Source organism: Sceloporus occidentalis, unplaced genomic scaffold (genome assembly GCF_023333645.1).
Source record: "Sceloporus occidentalis isolate IW3139 unplaced genomic scaffold, rSceOcc1.0.p SCAF_4, whole genome shotgun sequence".
In the NCBI taxonomy this organism is placed as follows: Eukaryota; Metazoa; Chordata; class Lepidosauria; order Squamata; family Phrynosomatidae; genus Sceloporus; species Sceloporus occidentalis.
In genome coordinates this window covers 166,247,850-166,269,525 of record NW_028316984.1, presented here as the reverse complement: position 1 = coordinate 166,269,525, position 21,676 = coordinate 166,247,850, and the positions used below count along the sequence as shown (strand labels likewise).

General features: G+C 44.5%; 1 protein-coding gene across 4 annotated transcripts in view; it reads left to right on the top strand.

Moving 5' to 3' along the window:
• The first annotated feature begins 3,591 nt into the window (after positions 1-3,591).
• Positions 3,592-21,676, top strand: part of ISM2 (isthmin 2) — a 47,032-nt gene continuing 28,947 nt past the window's right edge. For all 4 annotated transcript variants that reach the window (XR_016281008.1, XR_016281007.1, XM_089522296.1 and 1 more), the window contains exon 1: positions 3,592-4,076. Coding sequence is in view for 2 of the 4 variants with exons in the window: in XM_089522296.1 (XP_089378422.1) it covers positions 3,921-4,076 (156 nt within the window). In the remaining 2 variants the exon portion in view is untranslated. The remainder of the gene's footprint in view (positions 4,077-21,676) is intronic.

The following is a 21,676-nucleotide window of genomic DNA, read 5'->3' as shown; positions in this document are numbered from 1 at the left end:
AAGTAATGGTGCCACTCTATTCTGCCTTGGTAGGCCCCACCTGTTCAGTTCTGGGCACCACAATTCAAAAAGGACATTGAGAAACGAGCGTGTCCAAAGGAGGGCAACTAAAATGGTGAAGGGTCTGGAAACCATGCCCTATGAGGAAAGACTTAGGGAGCTGGGGATGTTTAGCCTGGAGAAGAGAAGGTTAAGAGGTGATATGATAGCCCTGTTTAAATATTTGAAGGGATGTCATATTGAGGAGGGAGCAAGCTTGTTTTCTGCTGCTCCAAAGAACAGGACCCAGAATTTATTTATTTATTTATTGAGGTATTTATACCCTGCCCTTCAGCCCTAATGGCTCTCAGAGCGGCTTACAATTATTATTTTTAATAAGACGATTCCCTGCCCTCAGGCTTACAATCTAAAAGACACGACACAAAAGAAGAAGGGAATGGTGGTGGGGAAGGGGATGAAGTCCAGTGGTTCTCTCCCTCTGATGCCTGGAGCAAGGCAGATGGACTAGAGGGAGGGCTCTTCTTCAGGCTAGCCCTGGTGGAGCTGGGCCTGCCTGGTCAACTCGTTCAGAGGCTGGAAGATGACAGTTAATGGAGGAGTCTCTTCTTCCAGGCTAGCCCTGATGAACTGAGCCAGCCTATTCACTCCCTCCCAGGCAGAAAGATGACAGTTATGGAGGGAGGAGCCTCTATCTTCAGGCCCAGAACAATGCAAGCTCCAGGAAAAGAGATTCCACCTCAACATTAGGAGGAACTTCCTGATAGTAAGGGCTGTTCGAACAAACTTCCTCGGAGTGTAGTGGAGTCTCCTTTCTTGGAGGTCTTCTAACAGAGGCTGGATGGCCATCTGTTGGGGATGCTTTGATTTGGATTTCCTGCATGGCAGAGGGTTGGACTGGATGGCCCTTGTGGTCTCTTCCAACTCTATGATTCTACAATCCTGGTGGAGATCAGTCTGCTTTCCCTTATAGTAGCTTGGGAAAAGCACTCAAATCACCAATGAGGAGACCAAGTACACCTCTGATATATGAGACACTGAGGTAGTGTTTGGTGGCAAGATTTGGTTTGGAAAGTATAGTTTGTTGGCCTTCATCATTCTAGCCCATTACAAAATCCAGGCACCTGCACAGCTTCAGGTAACTCCAGTTATCGCTGAGACATTTGCTATTCCCATAACCACTCAGTCATTCCCACTCACTAGATGGGGTCAAGTGTACCATGTGGTGGGACAGAATGATTCAAGTGTCTTGTCCACATCATCATGCTACATTAGCCAAAACTGATGATCCCTCAAAATTTGGACCAAACACTACACTGGATCCCAGACTCCTGGCTAAGTGTTCTAGAAAAGAGACTATTCAAGAACACTTCAGATTCTGCAAGTCTCAGATGGTGGAACAACTTAATAGGTCCCCCATCCTTCAGGGAAGATCAGCTAAAAGCCCAAAGATGGGACAAAGGATACCAAGGAAACTTTTCATACATAAGAATTAAGTGCTCTGGTTGTCTTTCTCAATACTGAAAACTAACCAAGGTGAGATGGTTCTCTTACTGTGATAATGTGGCTTATTCCATCTTCCCAATAAGAACTTTAGGCATAAGGGGTGGATAAGCTCTGCCCCTGCAGTTCTTTCTCTCTTTGGTTTCCATCCTGGCCAAGGGCAAAGAACAGGGAGAGCTGTCATCTGACAGCTAACAGCCTCCATCTCTGTAGTGCAGCCTTTTCCTGGTGCTTTCCAGATGTTTTAGAGTCAGAGAATCATAGCCCAGCCTTCTCCATACTTGCCTGAAGCCCAAAACATCGACATGGCTAAAGGAAGGGATAAAGCACTATTGACAACTTGGCCCTACCAATGTAATACAAGTATTATGGACGGAAAGCCAAGCTGAAGAGTGAGATAGATGCTCAGCTGGTCCAGAGGCTCAACGAATAAGAAGACACTTGAGGCCAAACTGGTTTCACTCTGGTGCATGTTTGGATGGAGACCTTGGTTTGCCAGCTCTCCAAGGAGAAGCAGAAGACAAATCGAAAGAAATGGCGGCTGAGGCTGAGTTTCTTCCCTGCGGAGCCAGAGGACAGACACGCTCAACGAGGCAAAGGCAGCTCAAAGCATCGCCACAGACATCCAACCTGGAAGGTGGGAAAGGAACACAAAAGCATAGCAGTCCTAGCAGCGGGAGAGCGACAATGGAAAGGAACGGGTCACTTGGACTCGGGGCTCTTCTCGGGAAGGAAAGGAAGAGGGGAGCCTTCCTGGGCCAAGGATTCAACATCTGGCTGCCTGCGCTGAAGGCCCCGGGATGGAAGCCGGGTGGCCAGTGGACTCAGGGGACCAGGGTTCGAGTCCTGGCTCGGCCCTGGGCAAGTCACACTCTCTCAGCCTCAGAGGAAGGCCATGGCAAAAACCCCGCTGAACAAATCTTGCCAAGAAAGCCCCAGGAGAGAGAGGGTTTGAAGGCCGGCCTGCCTGCCTGCCTGCCTGCCTGCCTGGGGGGTCTCTCCTCCGCTCCACGCCTGTCTTTCCCGGGGCCTTCCCTGGGCCTTTCGGAAGCAGCATCCTCCGGAGGCAACGTCCCAGGAAACGGCGGCGGAAGAAAAAAAGTCCTCCGGGCGAAAAGAGGGAAGAACTGCAGGAGAAAGAAGGAAAGAAAGAAAGAAAGAAAGAGATCCCGGGAGGAAAAGGAAAAGGGAGGCGAGGGGGAAGGCGCCCGGCGGAAAGGCCCCCGAGAAAGGAAGGAAGAAAGAAGGAAGGAAGGAAGGAAGGAAGGAAGGAAGGAAGGAAGGGGGATAAGGGAAGCGGAAGGAAAGGGAAAGGGAAGAGCAAAGGAAAAGGGGAAATAAGGGAAAGGGAGAATGAAGAGAAAAAAGGGAAGGAAAGGGAAAATAAATGGGAAGGGAAATAAAGGGTAGAGCAAGGGGAAAGGAGAAGGGGAAGGAAAGGGAAAGGGAAAAGAGGAAGGGAAGAGGAAAAGGAACAGGAAGAGCAAGGAAAGAGGAGGAGGAAAAATAGGGGAAGGGAAAGGGAAGAGGAGGAGGAAGAAGAAGGGAAGGGAAGCTGAGAGGGAGGGAAGGCGAGCGGGTCTGAGGGGCTCCGTCGGGCGGGAGCCAAAGGAGGGGCCTTCCTTCCTTCCTTCCTTCCTTCCTTCCTTCCTTCCTTCCTTCCTTCCTTCCCGGGAGAGAGGGATCCCCGGCCGGAGCAGAGGGCCCTCCCTGCCTGCCTGCCTCCCTGGGGAGCCCTGGGGCCCAGGCGGGTTGGAGGTTGCCTCCGGAGGGGTCCTGCCTTCCTCCCGCGGACGGAGCCAGGGCTCCAAGACCAGCCCCCGGGAACCGCCCTGGAAAGGCAGGGGGGCTGGGGGCAGGGCGCCTCCTGGGGAAGGAGGACAGCCCTCCTCCCTCATCGCCCGGGGCTCCAGGGGCAGCAGCAGGAGAAGGAGGAGGAGGAGGAAGGCCCGGGGAAGGCAGAGGGATCGCTCTCTGCTTCTCTCTTCCCTGCTTCTGCTTCTCTGGGGACTCCGAACGCCAGCAGCAGCAGCAGCAGCCGCCCAAGTGGCAGGGAGCCCCCGGAGGAAGAGCAGCAGCAGCAGCAGCAGCAGCAGGAGCAGCAGCATCGCCCCGGACTGGCCCAGGGAGCAGAGGAGAGGAGGCGGCCAAGGGAGAGCATCGCCCGCCTCTCCCCCTCAGCAGCCCCCGCGCAGCCTGCCCTGCCCTGCCCCTGACTGCCTGCCTTCGCCTTTTCTTACCTTTCCCTCCCTCCTCCCTCCCTTCCCTTTCTTTCCTCTCTTCCTCTTTTCCTTTCCTTTCCCTTCCGCCCTTCCTTCCTTAGCCTTTCCTTACCTTACTTTTCCTTTCCTCCTCTTTTCCTTCCTTCCTTCTTTCCTTCCCTCTTCCTCCCTTCCCTTCCCTCTCTTCCGTGAGGAGCCATGCTCCGGGGCAGAGGGGCGGCGTCGGGGCTGCCCTGCCTGGCCCTGGCCCTTCTGCTGCTGCTGCTGCTGCCTCTGGCTCCGCTGGAAGGGCTGCCGCTGAGGAGGCTCCGCAGCCCCCCGGGGCCCAGGGCCAGGAGCCCGCCTTCGCCGCAGGTGAGCCGGACCTTCCCTCCCTCCCCCTCCCGAGTCCCAACCCAACCAGGCTGCTGGCTCTCTTGCCCTGGCAAGCAGCCATTGCCCCCTTGACTTAGTCGGACGGGAACCAGGCATAGAGTCAATGAAGAGGGTCATCATCATCTGCCCCTTAAGATTAGAATTGCCGGATGAACCGAGGTCATGCGGGGGAAACTTGGAGTAAGGGCTGGGCCTCTCTCTCCTGGAGGGTCTCCAAGGAGGGAGAGCCCAAGGGTCAAGGGCCTGGAATAAGCATGCCTTCTGGGGAGAGGTTCAGGGAGCTGGGCATGTTTAGCCTGGAGAAGAGAAGGTTAAGAGGTGATATGATAGCCCTGTTTAAATATTTGAAGGGATGTCATATTGAGGAGGGAGCAAGCTTGTTTTCTGCTGCTCCAGAGAACAGAACCCGGAGCAATGGATGCAAGCTGCAGGAAAAGAGATTCCACCTGAACATTAGGAGGTACTTCCTGAGAGTAAGGGCTGTTTGTGGAATATCCTGAGATAGTGGAGTCTCCTTCCTTGGAGGTCTTTAAGCAGAGGCTGGATGGCCATCTGTCAGGGATGCTTTGGTTGGGATTTCCTGCATGGCAGAATGGGGTTGGACTGGGTGGCCCTTGTGGTCTCTTCCAACTCTATGATTCCATAGTTTATCAAATGAAGACGATCGGGAGTTTATCCCATGAATATCCCAGAAAAATTGTGTAATTACATGTAACAATTTCACACAAAGTCACACAAAACCCGCACATCTTTAATGCACATCTTTTTACTTTTGGGATTTCAGTGACAATGCATTTCCTATATCGCTTTATTTGCACAGTTGCATCTGATAATCATCCGCACAATTACTCGCCATTTCTGCTTCATTTGCGGGAGGCTTTAAATGCGCTTTAATTTCTCTTTAACGTTGAAATCAGCCCCAGTGTGATAAACTATGATTTGACAGCCAAATACACTGTCTGAATTTAAAACAGATTATCCAGATAATTTTAAATTGTGAATTAAGATGTTGAACTTTAAATGTGGAATGTTTTAATATGCATGCATCTTATTTGTCCTTTTAAACTGTTGCATGTTTTAATTCATGTGTTTTAATTGACGTTGTTAATTGTTGATTTGTTGTTGTTTCCCACCTCGATCCATGAAGGGAGGTGGGCAATAAATAAATATTGTTGTTATTATTATTGTTATTATTATTATTAAAAGTGAGGATTGGCAAACCAGCAACTGTGAGTGCCGAACTGCAAGGTGAAAACAACAGAGCGCAAGGGTTGTGTTTTTTGTGTGTGAGAGAGACTTCAGATTCTGACTCCTTCTCCAGAATAAAACCCACTGGGCTGTAGTGGCAAATTTCTTCACTCTGGTGTTCGATTGCTGTTGTTGTGTGCCTTTAAGTCATTTCTGGCTTGTAGTAACCTAAGACGACCCTATCATGGGGTTTTCTTGGCAAGTTTCTTCAGACAGGGTTTGCCATTGCTTTCCCCCAAGGCTGAGAGTGTGCGACTTGCCCAAGGTCACCCAATGGGTTTACATGGCCAAGATGGGATTCAAACCCTGGTCCCAAGAGTCATTGTCCAACACCCAAAGCGCTCCACTCCAATGGCACTCCGTGTTTGATGAAAAGAGACTATGGGCCGGTACAGACAGGCCGAAATAAAGCTGCTTCAGGTCACTTGGGAGGTATGCTGTTTAAATGGCACACACACATTAAGAGGCCAGAAGCTGTGCCAAAGCTGTGCTCCAGTCCTTAGGACTAGAGTATGGCTTTGGCGTGGCTTCTGGTCTCTTAGGACACATGCATCATTTAAACAGCATACTTCCAAAGTGACCTGAAGCAGCTTTATTTTGATCTATCTGTATCTATATTTTGTGCCTGCTCAGCCTAAAGCACTAGTTTGCAATCTTTAGGGGCCATACACTCTTTTGAGAAATTGACAGTGGACCCCTTTCTCAGTAAAGTGTGCTGAAACACAATTTTCAGTGTAACAAGAAAGGATGGAGTTCATACATACACTCCAGGCCCATCCACGAACCCTCCTGAACCCTCTATAGACCGCCGGTTAAGCAGCCCTGGCCTGGAGTGAAAGCATGGGAGCAAAGACCAACCCCGTTTTCGGGAATGATGTGGCATTGAAACAGTGTACTAAACGTGAGTTTAAATGTGGACGCCAAAAGGTACCTGGAACCATGTTAGCGAAGATCTTTCTCATACAGAGATGGACTTTTGCCCTGGACAATAAGTTTCTATATAATTGCACAGCTGTGCAAATAGTACCAATTTAAGGGATTGGGCAGGCTTAATCTCTGCTGGCAGATGTCGCCTGTGTTATCAGCCTCAGTTGTAGTCTGTGAAGAAATGGAGCGTGGGGCTAGTTAGCTGGTTTTGCTGTTTCACAAAATGTGTCACTTTGTTTTTCCACTGAAGATGGAATAAAAATAGGATTTTGCTCACCAAAAAGCAGCAGAGTGAAGTACAAGCTAACAAAGTAGATGCGTCCCTCGGCATTACTTGTTTAAGAGAAAATTTGGGACTAGAGACAGATATAACATGGAAAGAATAGGGGTAGCTTTGAACACTGCAAAAAGTTGCTCAGTCCAATACTTTCCATCCAACTTTTCATCCAAAACTAACAATAGGCACCTGTGAAATGAAACAACCAAGTCAGGTAAGCAAACAAAAACAGTTTGAACCTTATAGGGACCACTTAAAAGCTTCTTCCAAATTGTACTCAAGGATTACATTTTCTTTCAACAGCCTTCCCTTTTCTTATGAGTTCCATTTTTTTGGCCAAGCTTACAGATGTATGGTTTTTAATATGCTGGTAACTTCGGAGTCAGGCTTATCTGCTTTCTTTTTGTTTTACTGTTCATGTACACTCAGTGAGGGATTCGGGAGGCACCTACTGTTTACCTTCCCTGTAGTAGTCAGGTACACACAGTTACAGTAGGATTGGCTAAAGTAAAATTTCTTACTGCCTCCATCACAAACTTTGTGTTGTTTACTCCAGACATGCTGCTGCAAGTGCAACCCAACAGAGAAAGCCTGTGCTTCTCCAGCCCACCTTTACCATCCTCCCAGTGCTGATGCTGCTTAAAAATATACAGCTTCACTTCACCACTAGGGAAAAGACGGTAGGGAAAGCATATTGTAAAAAGTAGCTTATTTGTCAGAAGCTTTGGGCTTGTACAGACAGGCCAAAATAAAGCTGCTTTGGGTCAGTTTGGAGGTATGCTGTTTAAATGACACACACACATTAAGAGGCCGGAAGCTGTGCCAAAGCTGCATTCCAGTCCTTAGGACTGGAGTGTGGGTTTGGCGTGGCTTTCAGACTCTTAGGATGCATGCATCATTTAAACAGTATACCTCCAAAGTGACCCGAGGTAGCTTTATTTTGGCCTGTCTGTATGGGCTCTTTGTTAACTAGGAATGCCTCTATTATATTCGTAACATTGTTCTGAAAGCGTGTAGGTCTTTCCTTCTTCTGTAAATGCAGATGAGTTGCATGGGTCATTTGATACACTACTCAGAGCATGCATAGATTTGTCAGAGAGCATACGCTCAACAGGGAGCTGCAGAGATTCAGCACTCCCTCATGAGCACAGCTGTGTGGTGATCTCTCTGCAAACACATGCCCATTGCTTTTTACAGACGGGGTGGTGAAGTGTAGCCTTCCAGCTATTGCTATACTGTCAACTCCCAGCATTCTTCACCACTGGTGATGCCACCTGGGGCTGAAGCCCTGCAATATTTGGAGAGCTGCACTTTGCTACTCTTGATTAACAGTGGCGTGCACAGTGAAATCTAGATCTTTAGTTGTCATACCTTTAGCACTTTGCCTGTGGATGTTGTTGTTGTTGTTATTATTATTTCTCCCTTTCCCCAAAACTGGGACTCAGAACACCTTACAAGATTAAAAACAGTACAATTAAAAACACAGAAAAGTGTTACATTAAAACAGAATTAAATTAGTACAATATTAAAACAGATAGTAAAACAGTATTTAGCACTTCACCTATGAATGTTCTCCTGCATCAATGGACCTTATGCCCTAATAATGTGAGAACCTTAAGTGGGACTACAAGGCCAATGCAGCATAAAGATTTGAGTGATGGACTATGTCTCTAGACACCAGGGTTCGATTTCCATTTTGGTCAGGAAACCCAATGGGTAACCAAGCAGAACATTTCTATTTTCCTTCTCCACATCTCATGAGCCAGACATGCATGGGTTTTAAAACTTGACTGTAGGCATTCATGTTTTCTTCCAGTTATAATCTTTAAAAGTGAATCAGCCAGATGCCAAAACATCCTGTAGCAGTGAATTCTGTAGATTCAGAAACTTTTTGCCAAACAGATTTTATGATTTGCAATCAGTTTAGAACCTATCAGAGTTTGGGTGGGTATAGCTTGACCACAGGCCATATTGACTTTGTGAGAGAGACCTTGAACATGTGAGAGATGAATAGGTTGTTTCTTTTTATTAATATTATATCATCCCTTTCCACCAATTATGCTTAAGAGCAGTAACATGCAAATATAATAAAATACAACAAAACAGTAAAGACAACAACTAAGTAACAAAGATAAAAGCAAGGCAGGAAGAATACATCAAGAAATCAGTAAATATAACTAACAATATATATTACCATATTTTATGAAGGCCAGAACAAATCAGTATGTAGGCCAAAAGCCTGTGTCTTTTTCTATCTGCCAGGCATTCATTAAGCAAGAAGAAACTGATTGCGTGGAGCACCATAGTTAGAGGAAGATGAATTTGGAACTAGAGTAGTTTAGTGGCTTGAGTGTTGGATTAAGGACATTACTGCACATGGTTTTTAAACCGTGATTTCACTGGAAGGAAGCGGATTTGGTGATACTCATTGCATGACACTGCCTCTGACCTGCAGCTGCCCTGTCCCCAATCCATCCCTTTTCATTCATGGCGGAAACCCACGAATAATCTGGCAAATGTGCAATCCCCTGATGTGAAATGTTGCTCCTGGGGCAGTTGTGATTGTGAGACATGGATCACTGTCTCCTCCTCCCACCTGTCCTCCCTCCCCCTAGCTATTCCCAAGTAGCCTGATTACCTTTCTTTATTTTTTCTACTTATTTTCTTTCTTTCTTTTTACTTTCAATAGTAAAATTGCAGCAGCAGAGCTCCAGAACTGCACAGGAAAACAAAACAAAAATCCCTAAAGGCATGCTGGGTAGGGTATAAGGGAGAGTGCAGGAAGAGAGCACGGTGGGGCCAGCCCCCCTGGTGCATGAATGAGAAGATGTGTGGTGATGGCTCCCCTATGAGCGGTGTGTTGCTATTTTATTATCACTTGCGTGACTGCTGCAAGAGCTGGGCTTGTGCAGAAGAATCCTATAACTCTGGAGACTAGGTTTCATTACCCCTCTCAGCCATGAAAACCCACTGGATGGCCTTGAATGAGTCGCACACTCTCAGCCCCAGAAAACCCCATGAAAGATTCACCTTAAGGTTGCCGTAAGTTGGAAACAACTTGAAGGCACACAACAGCAACAACAAACACTGTCCAGAGGAGGGTGACCAAAATGGTGAATGATCTGGAAAACATGCCTTATGAGGAGCAACTTCGGGAGTTGGGTATGTTTAGCCTGGAGAAGAGACAGTTAAGAGGTGATATTAAAAGCCACGTGTAAATATTTGAAGGGGTATCATGTTGAGGCTGGAGCAAGTTTGTTTTATGCTGCTCCAGAGAATAGGACCTGGAGCAATGGATTCAAACTACAGGAAAAGAGATTTCATCTTAACATTAGGAAGAAATCCCTGACAGTAAGAGCTGTTTGACAGTGGAACACACTCCCTTGGAGTATAGTGGCATCTCCTTCCTTGGAGGTCTTTAAATACATTCTGGATGGCCATCTGTCAGGTGTGCAGACCTGCTTTCCCCCCCTTTGCTTTACAATGTTTTGGGTCCTCTTGGGACTTTATCACATGAGGCCTGAAAAGTGGAATTAGTATAAGATAGTTGTGTCTGTGGCCATACCTTATCACATAGCCCTGAATCTGTCCAGTAAGCTAGTCTGTACCCCATTTGTTGCTGGAGTACTCTTTTTCATTCATGGGCAAAACCCATCAATGCTTCCCAATCACACTGCTTTTCCACTGTTGGTGACAAGTTTCTCCCAAAGCATTTCCAGTATGCAGGCAGTCACATTGTGCAAGTGTGCATGATTATGGTCCTCTCCCTCACTATTCCCAAGCAGATTGGTTTTCTTTTCTTTCTTATTTTTTCTTCTTCTTTTACTTAATGGACTGCCATGACTACATAATTGCAGTAAAAAAATAAATACAGATCAAAGGGCATGTGGAGAAGGGTTTAGGGCAGGGAGACAGGACTATGAAGGGAGTCTGGACAGAAGCAGCACCACAGTGATTTTGAAGAGTTGTACGATAATGACTCCTCAATCTTGTATATTTGCATTTCCTAGTCTAAGCTGATTGTAGCGCCTTACGAGCCTGGCGTGATAAAGTCCTTGTTTACAAATGTTCTGACAGTGAGAGCTGTTTAACAGCAGAAAAGACTGCTTCTAGGAAAATAACGTTTCCAAACTCTGAACTAGACTAGGTGCCATTTACACAAAGCAAATCAGTTGTTTTCAAAAAGAAAGTATTTGCTGTGGGAGTGATCTGGATCAAATGCTGAGAGAAAAATTTACGTGGGTACAAAGATAGTTTTCCTTCCAGTGGCAATAACAGGTGTCGTTCCCCCACCACCACCATTCACATCAGGATGCCTGGAGGAGGCACAAAGGGTTAACAAAGAACCTGATCCCCACAACATGTTTCAGATATGTGGGGAGGCATTCCTGTTGTCACTGTTTTACTTGCCACCGATATCCCTTTGAATGTTCCTTACATAATTTCAGGGGACTCTTGTTTCCCTCCAGATGTTAACTACCATTCCCATCACCCTTTGTCATGGTACAGCTAGCAGGGGCTGATGGGAATGAGAGCTGAACAATATTTAGAGCAGAGCTTGGAAATGTTACTTTTTAGACGACAGTTGCCAGAATCTCCCAATCTATGTGTTATCTTCCTCTCTCTTTTTTAAGGGCCTCCTTCCTCCTTTGTCTCTGGTTGCCATATGTTTCTTCAAGTGCTGCTCATCTTCACTCCTACTTACACATGCATGCCTAGGTAGTTTTCCACTAATTCCCTGTTTTAATCCCATGGCCTAGGACTCTGCCTGGCTCCATTTTTTAAAATAGCAGTGACAATTTAATAGCAGTGGCAAAAGCTAGGTCCTCTCTCAACAGATATGTAATCAAACCCAGAGCTATAAACCTTCTGGACCTCTATACCAGAGCTTAGGAAAAAGGACTTGTTAGATTCTTAGCATTTTAAAGATATAAGTCCATTTAAACCCAGTAAAGCTGTCTTCTGTATGGACATGCTTATTTGGATTGCCGGATTAGTTTCTCTTGCCTGGTTGATGATGTATCATAATTTTCTCCATCTTTTCCTCCCAAAAGCCTATAGTGGTCCTTAGTGTTATGCTAAATAGGAATGTAACAGGAGCCCTCTACTGGATATGGATGTTACAAAACTGCGCAATTGGAATTCCCCTAAACATTAGTCCACTTACAAGTCATAAAGTCCCAATAGGATTCTGACAAATATTTCTAAACATAAAAAATATAGCTACGAAAGCATGTAGAGAGATCTTGTCGCACCTTTGAGTGCTACTGAAAGAAATGTATTGACAGCATGAGCCTTTGTAGAATTAAGTCTACCTCCTCAGATGCAAATACATACGAGGAAGTAGACTTAAGTTTATAAAAGCTCATGTTGTTAACTTCTTTCTTTCAGTTAGTCTCAAAGGTGCTACAAGATCTCTCTACATACTTGTTCTACAGACTAACATGGCTATATATTTGAATAATAGCTAGAAAAGGTTTGTTTGTTTGTTTGTTTTCCTGTTCAGTACAGAGCTTGGAGCACCTATATTTCCAACCTAAGAAATATTTCCTCATTTGTTAGGCTTTGTGCTTTCCATTAGAATGACATGCTCTGAACAACTCTAGCTGATGTATGATGCTTGATGATATCACAAGGGAGCCAACATCTCCCACAAGAGGCCATCTCTAGTGTCAGCTCAGGTTGGCCCCCAAAGTCACAGGGCCTGGGATTCTCTTGACCTTCATGCTGAGGTATGATGGGACTGCTGGACAACCCTAGGCTGCCCACCATGCCCTACGTGATTGGCTTTTGCCTGGAAGAAGAGTTCACATTTGGGAAGAAGGAAGAGCAGCAAGGGTTTTAAAGAGTCTGTACTCCTAAGTGTGAAATAACATTGGTTCAATGTTTCTATGTATCTATATAAGCCTCGTGTAATGTAGGAATGGATGATAATTTTGTTTTATTTTTTAATAATATTTTTGGGGGCAAGGAAATGAGTAAATCAACTCTATGTTGATTAGTTTAAAAGCTGATTATTAGTAGAGAGAAGAATCATATAGCTCATAGAAGCCAGATCATACTCGGTAAAAGCTCTGAATTATGAAAACTAACTCAGGCTACAGAAGTAACCCAGGTTGACCCCACTTTAACTGCCATGGCTCAATGCTATGGAATTCTGATAATTATTGTTTGCTGTGGCAGCAGAGCTCTCTGACAGAGAAAGCTAAATGAATTACTTTTGCCTGGCAGAAACTGTGGTATTGGTACAAAACTACAAATAGCAGAATTCCATAGCATTGAGCCATGACAGATAAACTGATGTCAACCTGGATTATCTCTGCAATGCAGATGCAACCCAGGTATGTATGATTTTACGTATATTGTACAATCCACATTAAGGTAATACTTTTATTAAGCCAACCAAAAGAGTAAAAGAAAGTGTACACACTTTCAAAATCTCCAGTTCTTTTCATCAGAGGTTGCCAATAAATAAATAAATAAAAAATAAAAATAAAAAACAAAAAACAAAGCAAAGCAAAGCAAAAACAAAAACAAAACCACTTACTTCACACACTTACTTTTTGTGGCATCTTCCCCAATTAAGACATTGATAGATTTTGTAAGTTCACATCAATTTTTGTGCTCCTTTGGTTACCCTGACAGATATATCACCCCAACGCAGATATATTTAGCCCTGAAATTACATGAGCAGTGCCTGTTGTGATCTGTGAATAGTTGCTGAATAAAAGCAAGCATGAAGTCAGATATTTTTTATGAAGTCACCCAGGGTTCTTTACACTGTGCCCATATTTCCCCACCAACATAATTAAGAGTATGCTTAGGAACAGATATGTACTCTGTGAAAACTGTATAGGAGAAGAAGGGGAAAAAACCATCCTCACCTCTTGCCTGAGCTGAGACTCCATTGCACTTTCAAAAACAGAGAAAAGTAAAATTGATCTCCTTCTTCGTCCTTGGAATGAGCAGTCTCTTCTTCCTTTGGCATATGCAGTGTACATGGGCAGGTTTAATAGCCAACATAACGTTTAACAGTCCTATGTTACAAATATTACAGCATTTGGTAATGTAGAATCAGCAATGAGGGATCTCAAAAGTAATCAAACAGCCTCAACAGACCGGCATCAAAGGCTGGCATCAGGGCAGAGTGGAGGCATGGAGTCCACATGATACACTGACTCTGCCCATGCTGGTGTGACGCCGCATGCCTCACCACACGGCAGGCGGCATCAACATGTTCCTCTGATGCAACGCCAAACAGCTGTGACTATGGTGCCCTTCCCATGGTGCAAAAAGGCCAGATCAAGGCCATGGCATATAGTTGCCGTGGTCCCGATCTGGTGAAGACTGAGGTGGCTGTAGGCCACCCCATGGGGCGGTCTACTCAGCCACCAATTCAACCCCTGCCAATACAGGAAATGCAGATCTACAGATATCATCCAACTTCTTGTCACATCCAACACACTTGTCTCCCTTTTCAAACAGCTTCTGTGCCAGAAAGTTCTTCTCAGTATTTAGCCAAAATCCTTTGAATTAATTGGTTTAGAATGATACTGCCTTAGTCTGGAAACAAATTTTCTCCATCATCTTAGTGGGTGCCCTTCAAATAATTGAACATAGCCATAACTTCATAGCAGCCCACGTGTTCTGAATAAAGGACTTTATCACATCCAGCATTTTAACTGCCATTAAAGTAGATAATAGTGCCTTTGGCGATACTTATTGCACCACACTGGCTGAGTCTTGTTGCTGCCTTCCTTGCCCTACAAGCGCTGTTAGAGTGCACCTTGTCATTGATGGGGAAAACCTGTCAATAAGCTCCTAAATGTGCTGCTGTAGCATTAGTCCTCAGGTGTGATCAGCAGTTTCAGTATTGGGCAGTCATGTGGTGTCAGTGTCTCCTTGTCTTGTCCCTCCTCCCTCCTTTGCTATTCCAGATGGTGTTGGCATTGTTTTATTACTTAATTTCCCCCCTGCCTTTTCTGCACCAGCCAAAGAAGAAATGTCAGTCTCCTCCTCATGAAGAGGAGGTGGGTGGTGGGTGGGCAGAAGCTGGCTTCTCCCTGCCCCTTGCCACCAGCCAAAGAAAAAATGTCATTTTCCTTCTCATGATGCAGCATTATAGTGGTGATGTGGAAATCAGATCAATATAGCTATGGATCACCAAAGCAGCATTATAGTGCTAATGCAGAAAATGTGTAATAAAGATTTGTTGAAAGCCAATATATGTCTATTATTAAATTAGTGCAGTTGTGGTGGGACAGCAAGTACCTGTGATAAAGTCCTAGGACTCAGAGAGACCAAAGTTTGAATACTCAGTCATGGAAATTTACTGGGTGACCTTGGGCAGGTCATATTCTTTCATCCTAAAAGGAATGCAATGGTAAACCTCCTCTGAATAAATCTTGTCAAGCATATCCTGTGATGGGGTTTGCCCTAAATTGGAGTAGATTGGAAGACACATAACAAAAACAAATTGTCTCCTAATCAGGTCTCCAGGTTAAACATATCCAGTTCATCTATGCTTGCCTTATTGGATGTGTATCCAGACCCATCTTATTCACTATGAGCCCCCTCCAGACGACATTCTTGTGTGTTGATCTCCTTAAACTGTGATGCTCAGAAGAACCGAACATAATTTTCCTACTCTCCATCTGGAGTAAGATTAAGGTGGAATTCCCACAAACCCCTGATCTTGAAAACTTTTATCTTTAAGATTACCACTCAGAATCCCCACAGACATCCTGGCTGGAGTTTTCTGGGGATTGTAATCCAAAAACAATTACTTTTTGAAGATATGACAGTCTCTGCACCTGACCTGATTTTATTGGAGATAGATCTCTGCACTTCACTAGAAATTTCCAGATGTACCAAGTAGAGTAACTATGATAAAAGAATAAAACAGGCTGGATCTGCACTGCAGAAATAATGCAATTTGACACCACGTCAACTGCCATGGCTCAGTGCTATGGAATCCTGAGATTTGTAGTTTTGTGAAATATTTAGCCTTTCAGAGAGCTCTGGTTGGTACTACAACAACTACAAGTCCCAGGATTCCATAGCATTGGCAGTTAAAGCAGTGTCAAATGTATCCCGAGGTTCCACTGTATTTCTGTAGTTCAGATGCAAGAATAGTAATTTCTGTGGAGGTTTTCCACTCTTCCACTCCGGGAAGAGCTGCTGCTGGCAGGACAAGTTCCATTTATTGTCATCGTCTCTGCCCTGAATGTTCCTGTAAGGCTTATTTTCTCTGAAGACAGGCTATTCCTTTCCTTTCCATCTGTCTCCTACTACTTATTCCTGACCTACCTGCGTCATTCTCTCCCTTCCTGACGTCTATCCCTGTCTTGGCAACAGATAATTGTCCTGTCACAGGACAAATGATGGCTCCAGGTGGGGGCTGGGAGGGGGGCAGCTGCTCATGTGCCTTTGCTGAGCATTGGGAAGGAGGCTGCCTTTGCTTGCTTGCTTGCCTGTTTCTGTATGCATGCACATGGAGTGCATGGCCACCACAGGCTGCCTCTGTTTGCCATGGGTGTAGTCACTTTGCCTCTGGATATGCTTCTCTCTTTCTTTCTTTTTTTTTTTACTATTTTTATTTTTATTTTATTTTATTTGTCAATTAAGCCCTCTTCTCTACTGCTTTGTTCTTAGTGGAGATCACAGATTCTGGCACAAAAACACACACACTGAAACATCACTCCTTTCTGACAGATAGCCTTCCTTTTCTTTTGTGCATAAAAAGGTACTTTAACCAACTGCCTGTGGCAAACTTTCCTTTTCTGAACTGCTAAATTATCTTGATCAAGATAGGAGGGGTGGAGGAGCCTCACATTCTGCACCAAAGGAAAGGAAGGAAACAAGGAAAGTTCTATCTAGGAGGGAAGGAATTTTCTGGATGGGATGGAGGAGGGAAGGGCAAGACTGAGGAAGAGTGGCACCTGGAGAGACATCATCCTTGACAAGACTCTCAGTTTTCCTGCTTGGAATATCTAAGAGATTCTTGTGAAAGGGAAAGAGATATTCCTATTCCTTCCATAGACAGGGGAAGTCATTTTAGCATGGCTAGCTCAAGATATTTTGATCTTCAAAGCACAACAGCAAATAGTACATAGTGGTTTGAGTGTTGGAATACAACTCTGGAAACCAGGGTTTGATTCCCTGCTCAGCCATGAAACCCATTTGGTAACCTTGGGCTAGGTACATGCTCTCAGCCTCAGGGTATGGCAATGGCAAATCTCCTCTTAACAAAACTTGCCAAGAAAGCCCCATGAGGTTCACCTTAGGGTCACCATAAGTCAGAAATGACTTGAAGGCACATGACACACACATAAATGTCACCTCAAAGCAAGGTGCATCATTCTCAAGTTGAATTATTTGGGACCTGGGGCAGACATTCCCACAAATATTCTCCCCTTGAAACAAGGATAATAACAAGAACACCAATATAATAGTTAATTTTAAAATACCAATTTGCTGTCCTTCTAGACTGTCTAGGTTTCTGGGCTCATTATGTGGATAACGAATAAGAGATTGAATCAAAGCAAAAAGCTGATTTTTCAGCAATAACAAGTACCCTGCCTGCTTGTTCAGTTCTCAAGATACCAACCAAAGATAGAGAAAAGTGTCGTGGTAAATATGGGGGTCTAGAGGCCTCCAGCGTTGTGTAGTGCTTTGAGCCTTGGACCACAACTCCTGAGACCAGGGTTTGATTCCCACTTGGCCATGAAACCATTTGGGTGACCTTGGGCAAGTTACATGCTCTCAGCCTCAGGGCAAGGCAATGGCAAACCTCCTCTGAACAAATCTTGCCAAGAAAACCCCATGATAGGGTCTTAGGGTCACAATAAGTCAGAAATGACTTGGGGGCACACAACACACACAGAGGCCTCCATAGGCCAGAATAATGATATCAGAAAAGCAACTCGTGCCAAAATGCACTGGGCCCTGGTGGCACAGAGGTTAAATGCCTGTACTGCCGCCATTCACAGCCACAAGGTTGTGAGTTCGATCCCAGGGACTCCAAGGTCCACTCTGCCCAACATCCTTCCATAGGTCTCTAAAATGAGTACCCAGCTTCTTGGGGGCAATTAGCTTACACATTGTAAACCGCTTAGGGAGTGCTTAAGTGCACTGATAAGCAGTATAGAAATGTACTTGCTATTGTTACTGCTGTTGGGCTTTTGTCAATAGCTCTTTAAACCTCCTGTTGGAATTTCTGGTACTTCTTCTCCCTCTAGAATGGGGATTGCTTTGTGGGTTTTGGCTTGTATGTTTTTGTTTTGTTTGCTTTAACATAATGAAGATAGATTGATGGGAGGAGGGAGAGGCACTGCATTTATTAAATGTATGTCTCTGTTCCAGCTGTTGAAGCTACAGGCTGTATTAGGGAGTTAAAAATGAGGACTTTAATTTTGGGGGGAGGGAGAGGGGAAGGTCAAAGAGGTCAGAAGAAGAAATTGTGCTTTCAGGCGTGTGCACCTGGTGTTGTTTGTTCACATAGTAAAGCTATAGGAGACACAGCCTCTTGGGAATCGAGCAACCTACCCTCCAGGCTCCTTTGTGTTCCTTCACTCAATTCTGGGATGCCAGAGGCTGCCCAACAGTCGGGATGAAAGAAACCTTTGCATAGCTGATGTTTTGCTAATTATCCACAGCTGCTCTGCTGCCCCATATAAATGGCTGCCCTAGGCAAGCATCCATCTTGACCAAATGGTGGGTGGGGAGAAGGCTTGGCTATCCTCTAGACACAGGCAGTGTCATAACCCAGAGAGCACCAGGTGCAGGCCTCTGTGTAATGTCATCACCAAGATGAGAGGCTTCACAGATGTCTTAAGCCCACATCTGCTTCCCCCTGCCCTCCCTTCCCCTTCCTTTGACAGAGTTGCAGTTCTGCCAAGCCAGCTGCTCCTTAAATCTATACTGTGGTCAAAAGAGACATCTTAGACTTTCTTTTCCAAGGCTGGGTAGATCTGTCAGAATATCCCCCAGGAACTTTCTTGCATGGAATTCCAAATTTGGATAGGCCATGTTGCTGAAAGTCTGCGAGAAGAGCATCTTTTATGCTGCCTGGCCATATTTCATCACTGTGTGCATGACGTACCCTTTCTGGTTTTCTTGTTGAGCAGCCATTCACAGGTGGTGAAACTTACATTTTTTGCTTACTGGGGAGCACATGTTCATGAATTTGGAAAGGCCTGAGGTACACTTTCTAACTTTTGCAACCATAAGAGGGTCTTTTATAGCTAGACGAGTTGCAATGAGAAGAAGTTGGGGCCAGTTCAACTGTGTCTCCCCAGCCACTGGTCCCCTTTGCAGGACCATGGCTATTAACTGCCTGTGAAAGTATTATGGCACTTCCCTAAAAACAGACTTTCATGTCTACAGTAAGGTTAGGGATTTAAAAAAACAAAAACCTTTAAAACCTCCAGAAATTTTGAAACCTGGGGGAGGGCAGCTGAGCCAGGAAAGAATGAGGGGGTTTTCTCCTTCTGGAAAAAAAAATAACCAAGATGAATTATAATTTTTCAATATTCTCTTTTGCACTGAAGGTTTTTTTTAAAAACCTTTCTTACTGTAAGAATTTGGAAATGAATAGGGCAATATCTTTTGGCAGCTTTTTACTATAGTAAATTTGTTGTTATTGATTAATATACATTTGCCATTTATGAAAGAGTCTGAATCAGAATTGGAGTCAGGCACACAACAAGACACACTGAGGCATGCTTATCATAAGCAGTTGTTTTTGCATACCCCCTGCAACAAACTTTACATGAACAAGGATTTTAGCTCAAGTTATGAAAAGAAAATTGGCATGTTGCTAAAATGCCATGCCTAGTCATTTGGCTATCAACAAAGCTGTGTCATGTCTTGAAATATAGATGGATTACAACAAAGTGTCTGTGCATAAAAGAAGGGCCATCTTTTCCTTCCCCACCACCCAAAAGAACAGAAAGCCAGTTGCAGTTCCACCTGTACCAGCAGTTTCTAGCATTCAGAGAGATGGGGGAATAGTGGGAATAGCCCAGATGGAGGTAGGCTAGGTGCAAAAATGTGTACTCACAAATTTGTTTAAAGCATTTATGTATCATCTCAGAGCCCACCAGGGCCCCTGAGGTGACATATAATGACTTTTAAAAACATATTAAAATATTAAGTATATTAATTTTAAAAACCTGCTTAAGAAGAGACACAAAGTGCTCCCTAAAGTGATTTAAAACCAGACAGTTACAATAGCCAAACCAGTTTTAGGGACCAAAAGTTAGGCCTACTGAAAACTCAAAGGGAATGGAGTCAGCCCGACTTCCACAGCTGAGGAGCAGCTACAGAGGAACCCCTGACATGTGTACCAAGCCGCCTAGCCTCATTGGGTGATAGGATGTACAACACGTATCATGGGACAGACAGTTTTTCCAATGTCCTTGCCCAAAATTGTTGAGGGCTTTATCTGACAAAATCAGCAGCTTGAATTGAACTCAGAAGTTGGAAGCCAGACCAATTCTTGTTAGACTTATGTGATAGAAGTTCTAAAATGAACATCCAACACCAATCTGGCACATTTTGTGATAGCTGTAGTTTCTGAATTATCATCATCATCATCATCATCATCATCTTATATTTGGCCTTTCTCCCAATATAGGACTCAAGGCGCCGAACAACAAGTTAAAAACAATACAATTTAAAAACAATATAACACTTTAGGGGCAGCTCCACATGGCTTGCCTCAGTCTGTTTGGGCTGGTAAATTCCATAAATCTGTTTCCAAGGCTGCATGTGTCTTCACTTTATATAGATTTTAATGCTGATTGTGATACAGATCTCTTTCATTTCAGAGTTCTTATCTTAACTGAAATGGGTGGGTGTAACATATGGCACAGTGGCAGGGCCAACGCAAGACTGTTTGCTGCCTGAGATGGGGCAGAAGTTATTTCCTGTGCCCCCAAAGCCAGCCAGCATAACAGCCAAAGCTGGTCAAATTATAGCTCCTCAGATGACTCTTCCTTTCCTTGGCAGTGAAAATACAGTTGTCCCTCCACATTCACTGGGGTTAAGGGTGAATGACCTCCATGAATGTGGAAAAACCACAACTAAAAATACTATTCTTTTTACCTAAGAGAACACCTCTCTACGAATCTTTAGTTCCTCTAGTACAACTCTATGGTCAACATCTGCCAGAAGTTGATCACAGAATCATGTTGAAGGACCTAGAGAAGTGTTTTCTCTAAGAACTCTAGGTTCTCCAGCACAATTCTATGGCCAACTTTCAGCAGAATTGTGCTGGAGAGCTTAGGTGATTCCTAGAAAGAACATATTAATCAAAACTACAAATAATCAAATCTGCAAAAGTAAATCCTCAAATGTGGAGGGCCAACTGTATAAACATAACGAATTATATAGCAAACCATTTGCTGTCCTTTTCTGAGGCCCCAAATCAAATGCAAATGACTAATAGAATCTCATAGAGCTGGAAGGGACCGCAAAGGTAATCTAGTTCAACCCCCATCAAGCAGAAATTCACAAAGTACTCCCAAAAGATGCCCATCCAACCCATGTTTAAAAACCTCTAAAGAAGGAGAGTTGATTCCCCCACTCAAGGCATATTTCACTTGATGGTGCTAGTGTCGTGACCACAGCACAAGCAGGATTATTTCCTGAGCCTTTTCCCTAGATCTACCTCTTAGCCTTAATCCTTTCTCATTGGGGCCACCACCAAGCTGTGGAACTTGGTAGAAGTAATGAAAAAATAAACATTTTCTAGGCATCCTCGCTTAAAGATTTTATAGCACTGCCTGCAGAACTATAAGGGTAGGAGGACTCAACACAGAGTGGCAAGTTCTTACTAATTTTGCCTTCTTGCAGGTGGGGGAAAAATTCCCATCCATTTCCATTCAAACATCCTTAAATATGGAAAACATTCATGGGTAGCTGTGATGGCCATTTAACAAATGTAAACAAAAATCCATCAGTGATACCTTTACTGGCGAACCAAAATGTACAATATACTTGTCGCAAGCTTTCAAAGCTCCATGGGCTTCTTCATCAGGCAAAATGTTACAGATCAAATGAAAGAAGAAAAAAACAATTGGAGATGTTAGATGCCTGCATGTTGCTTCAATGCTTAGTAAAG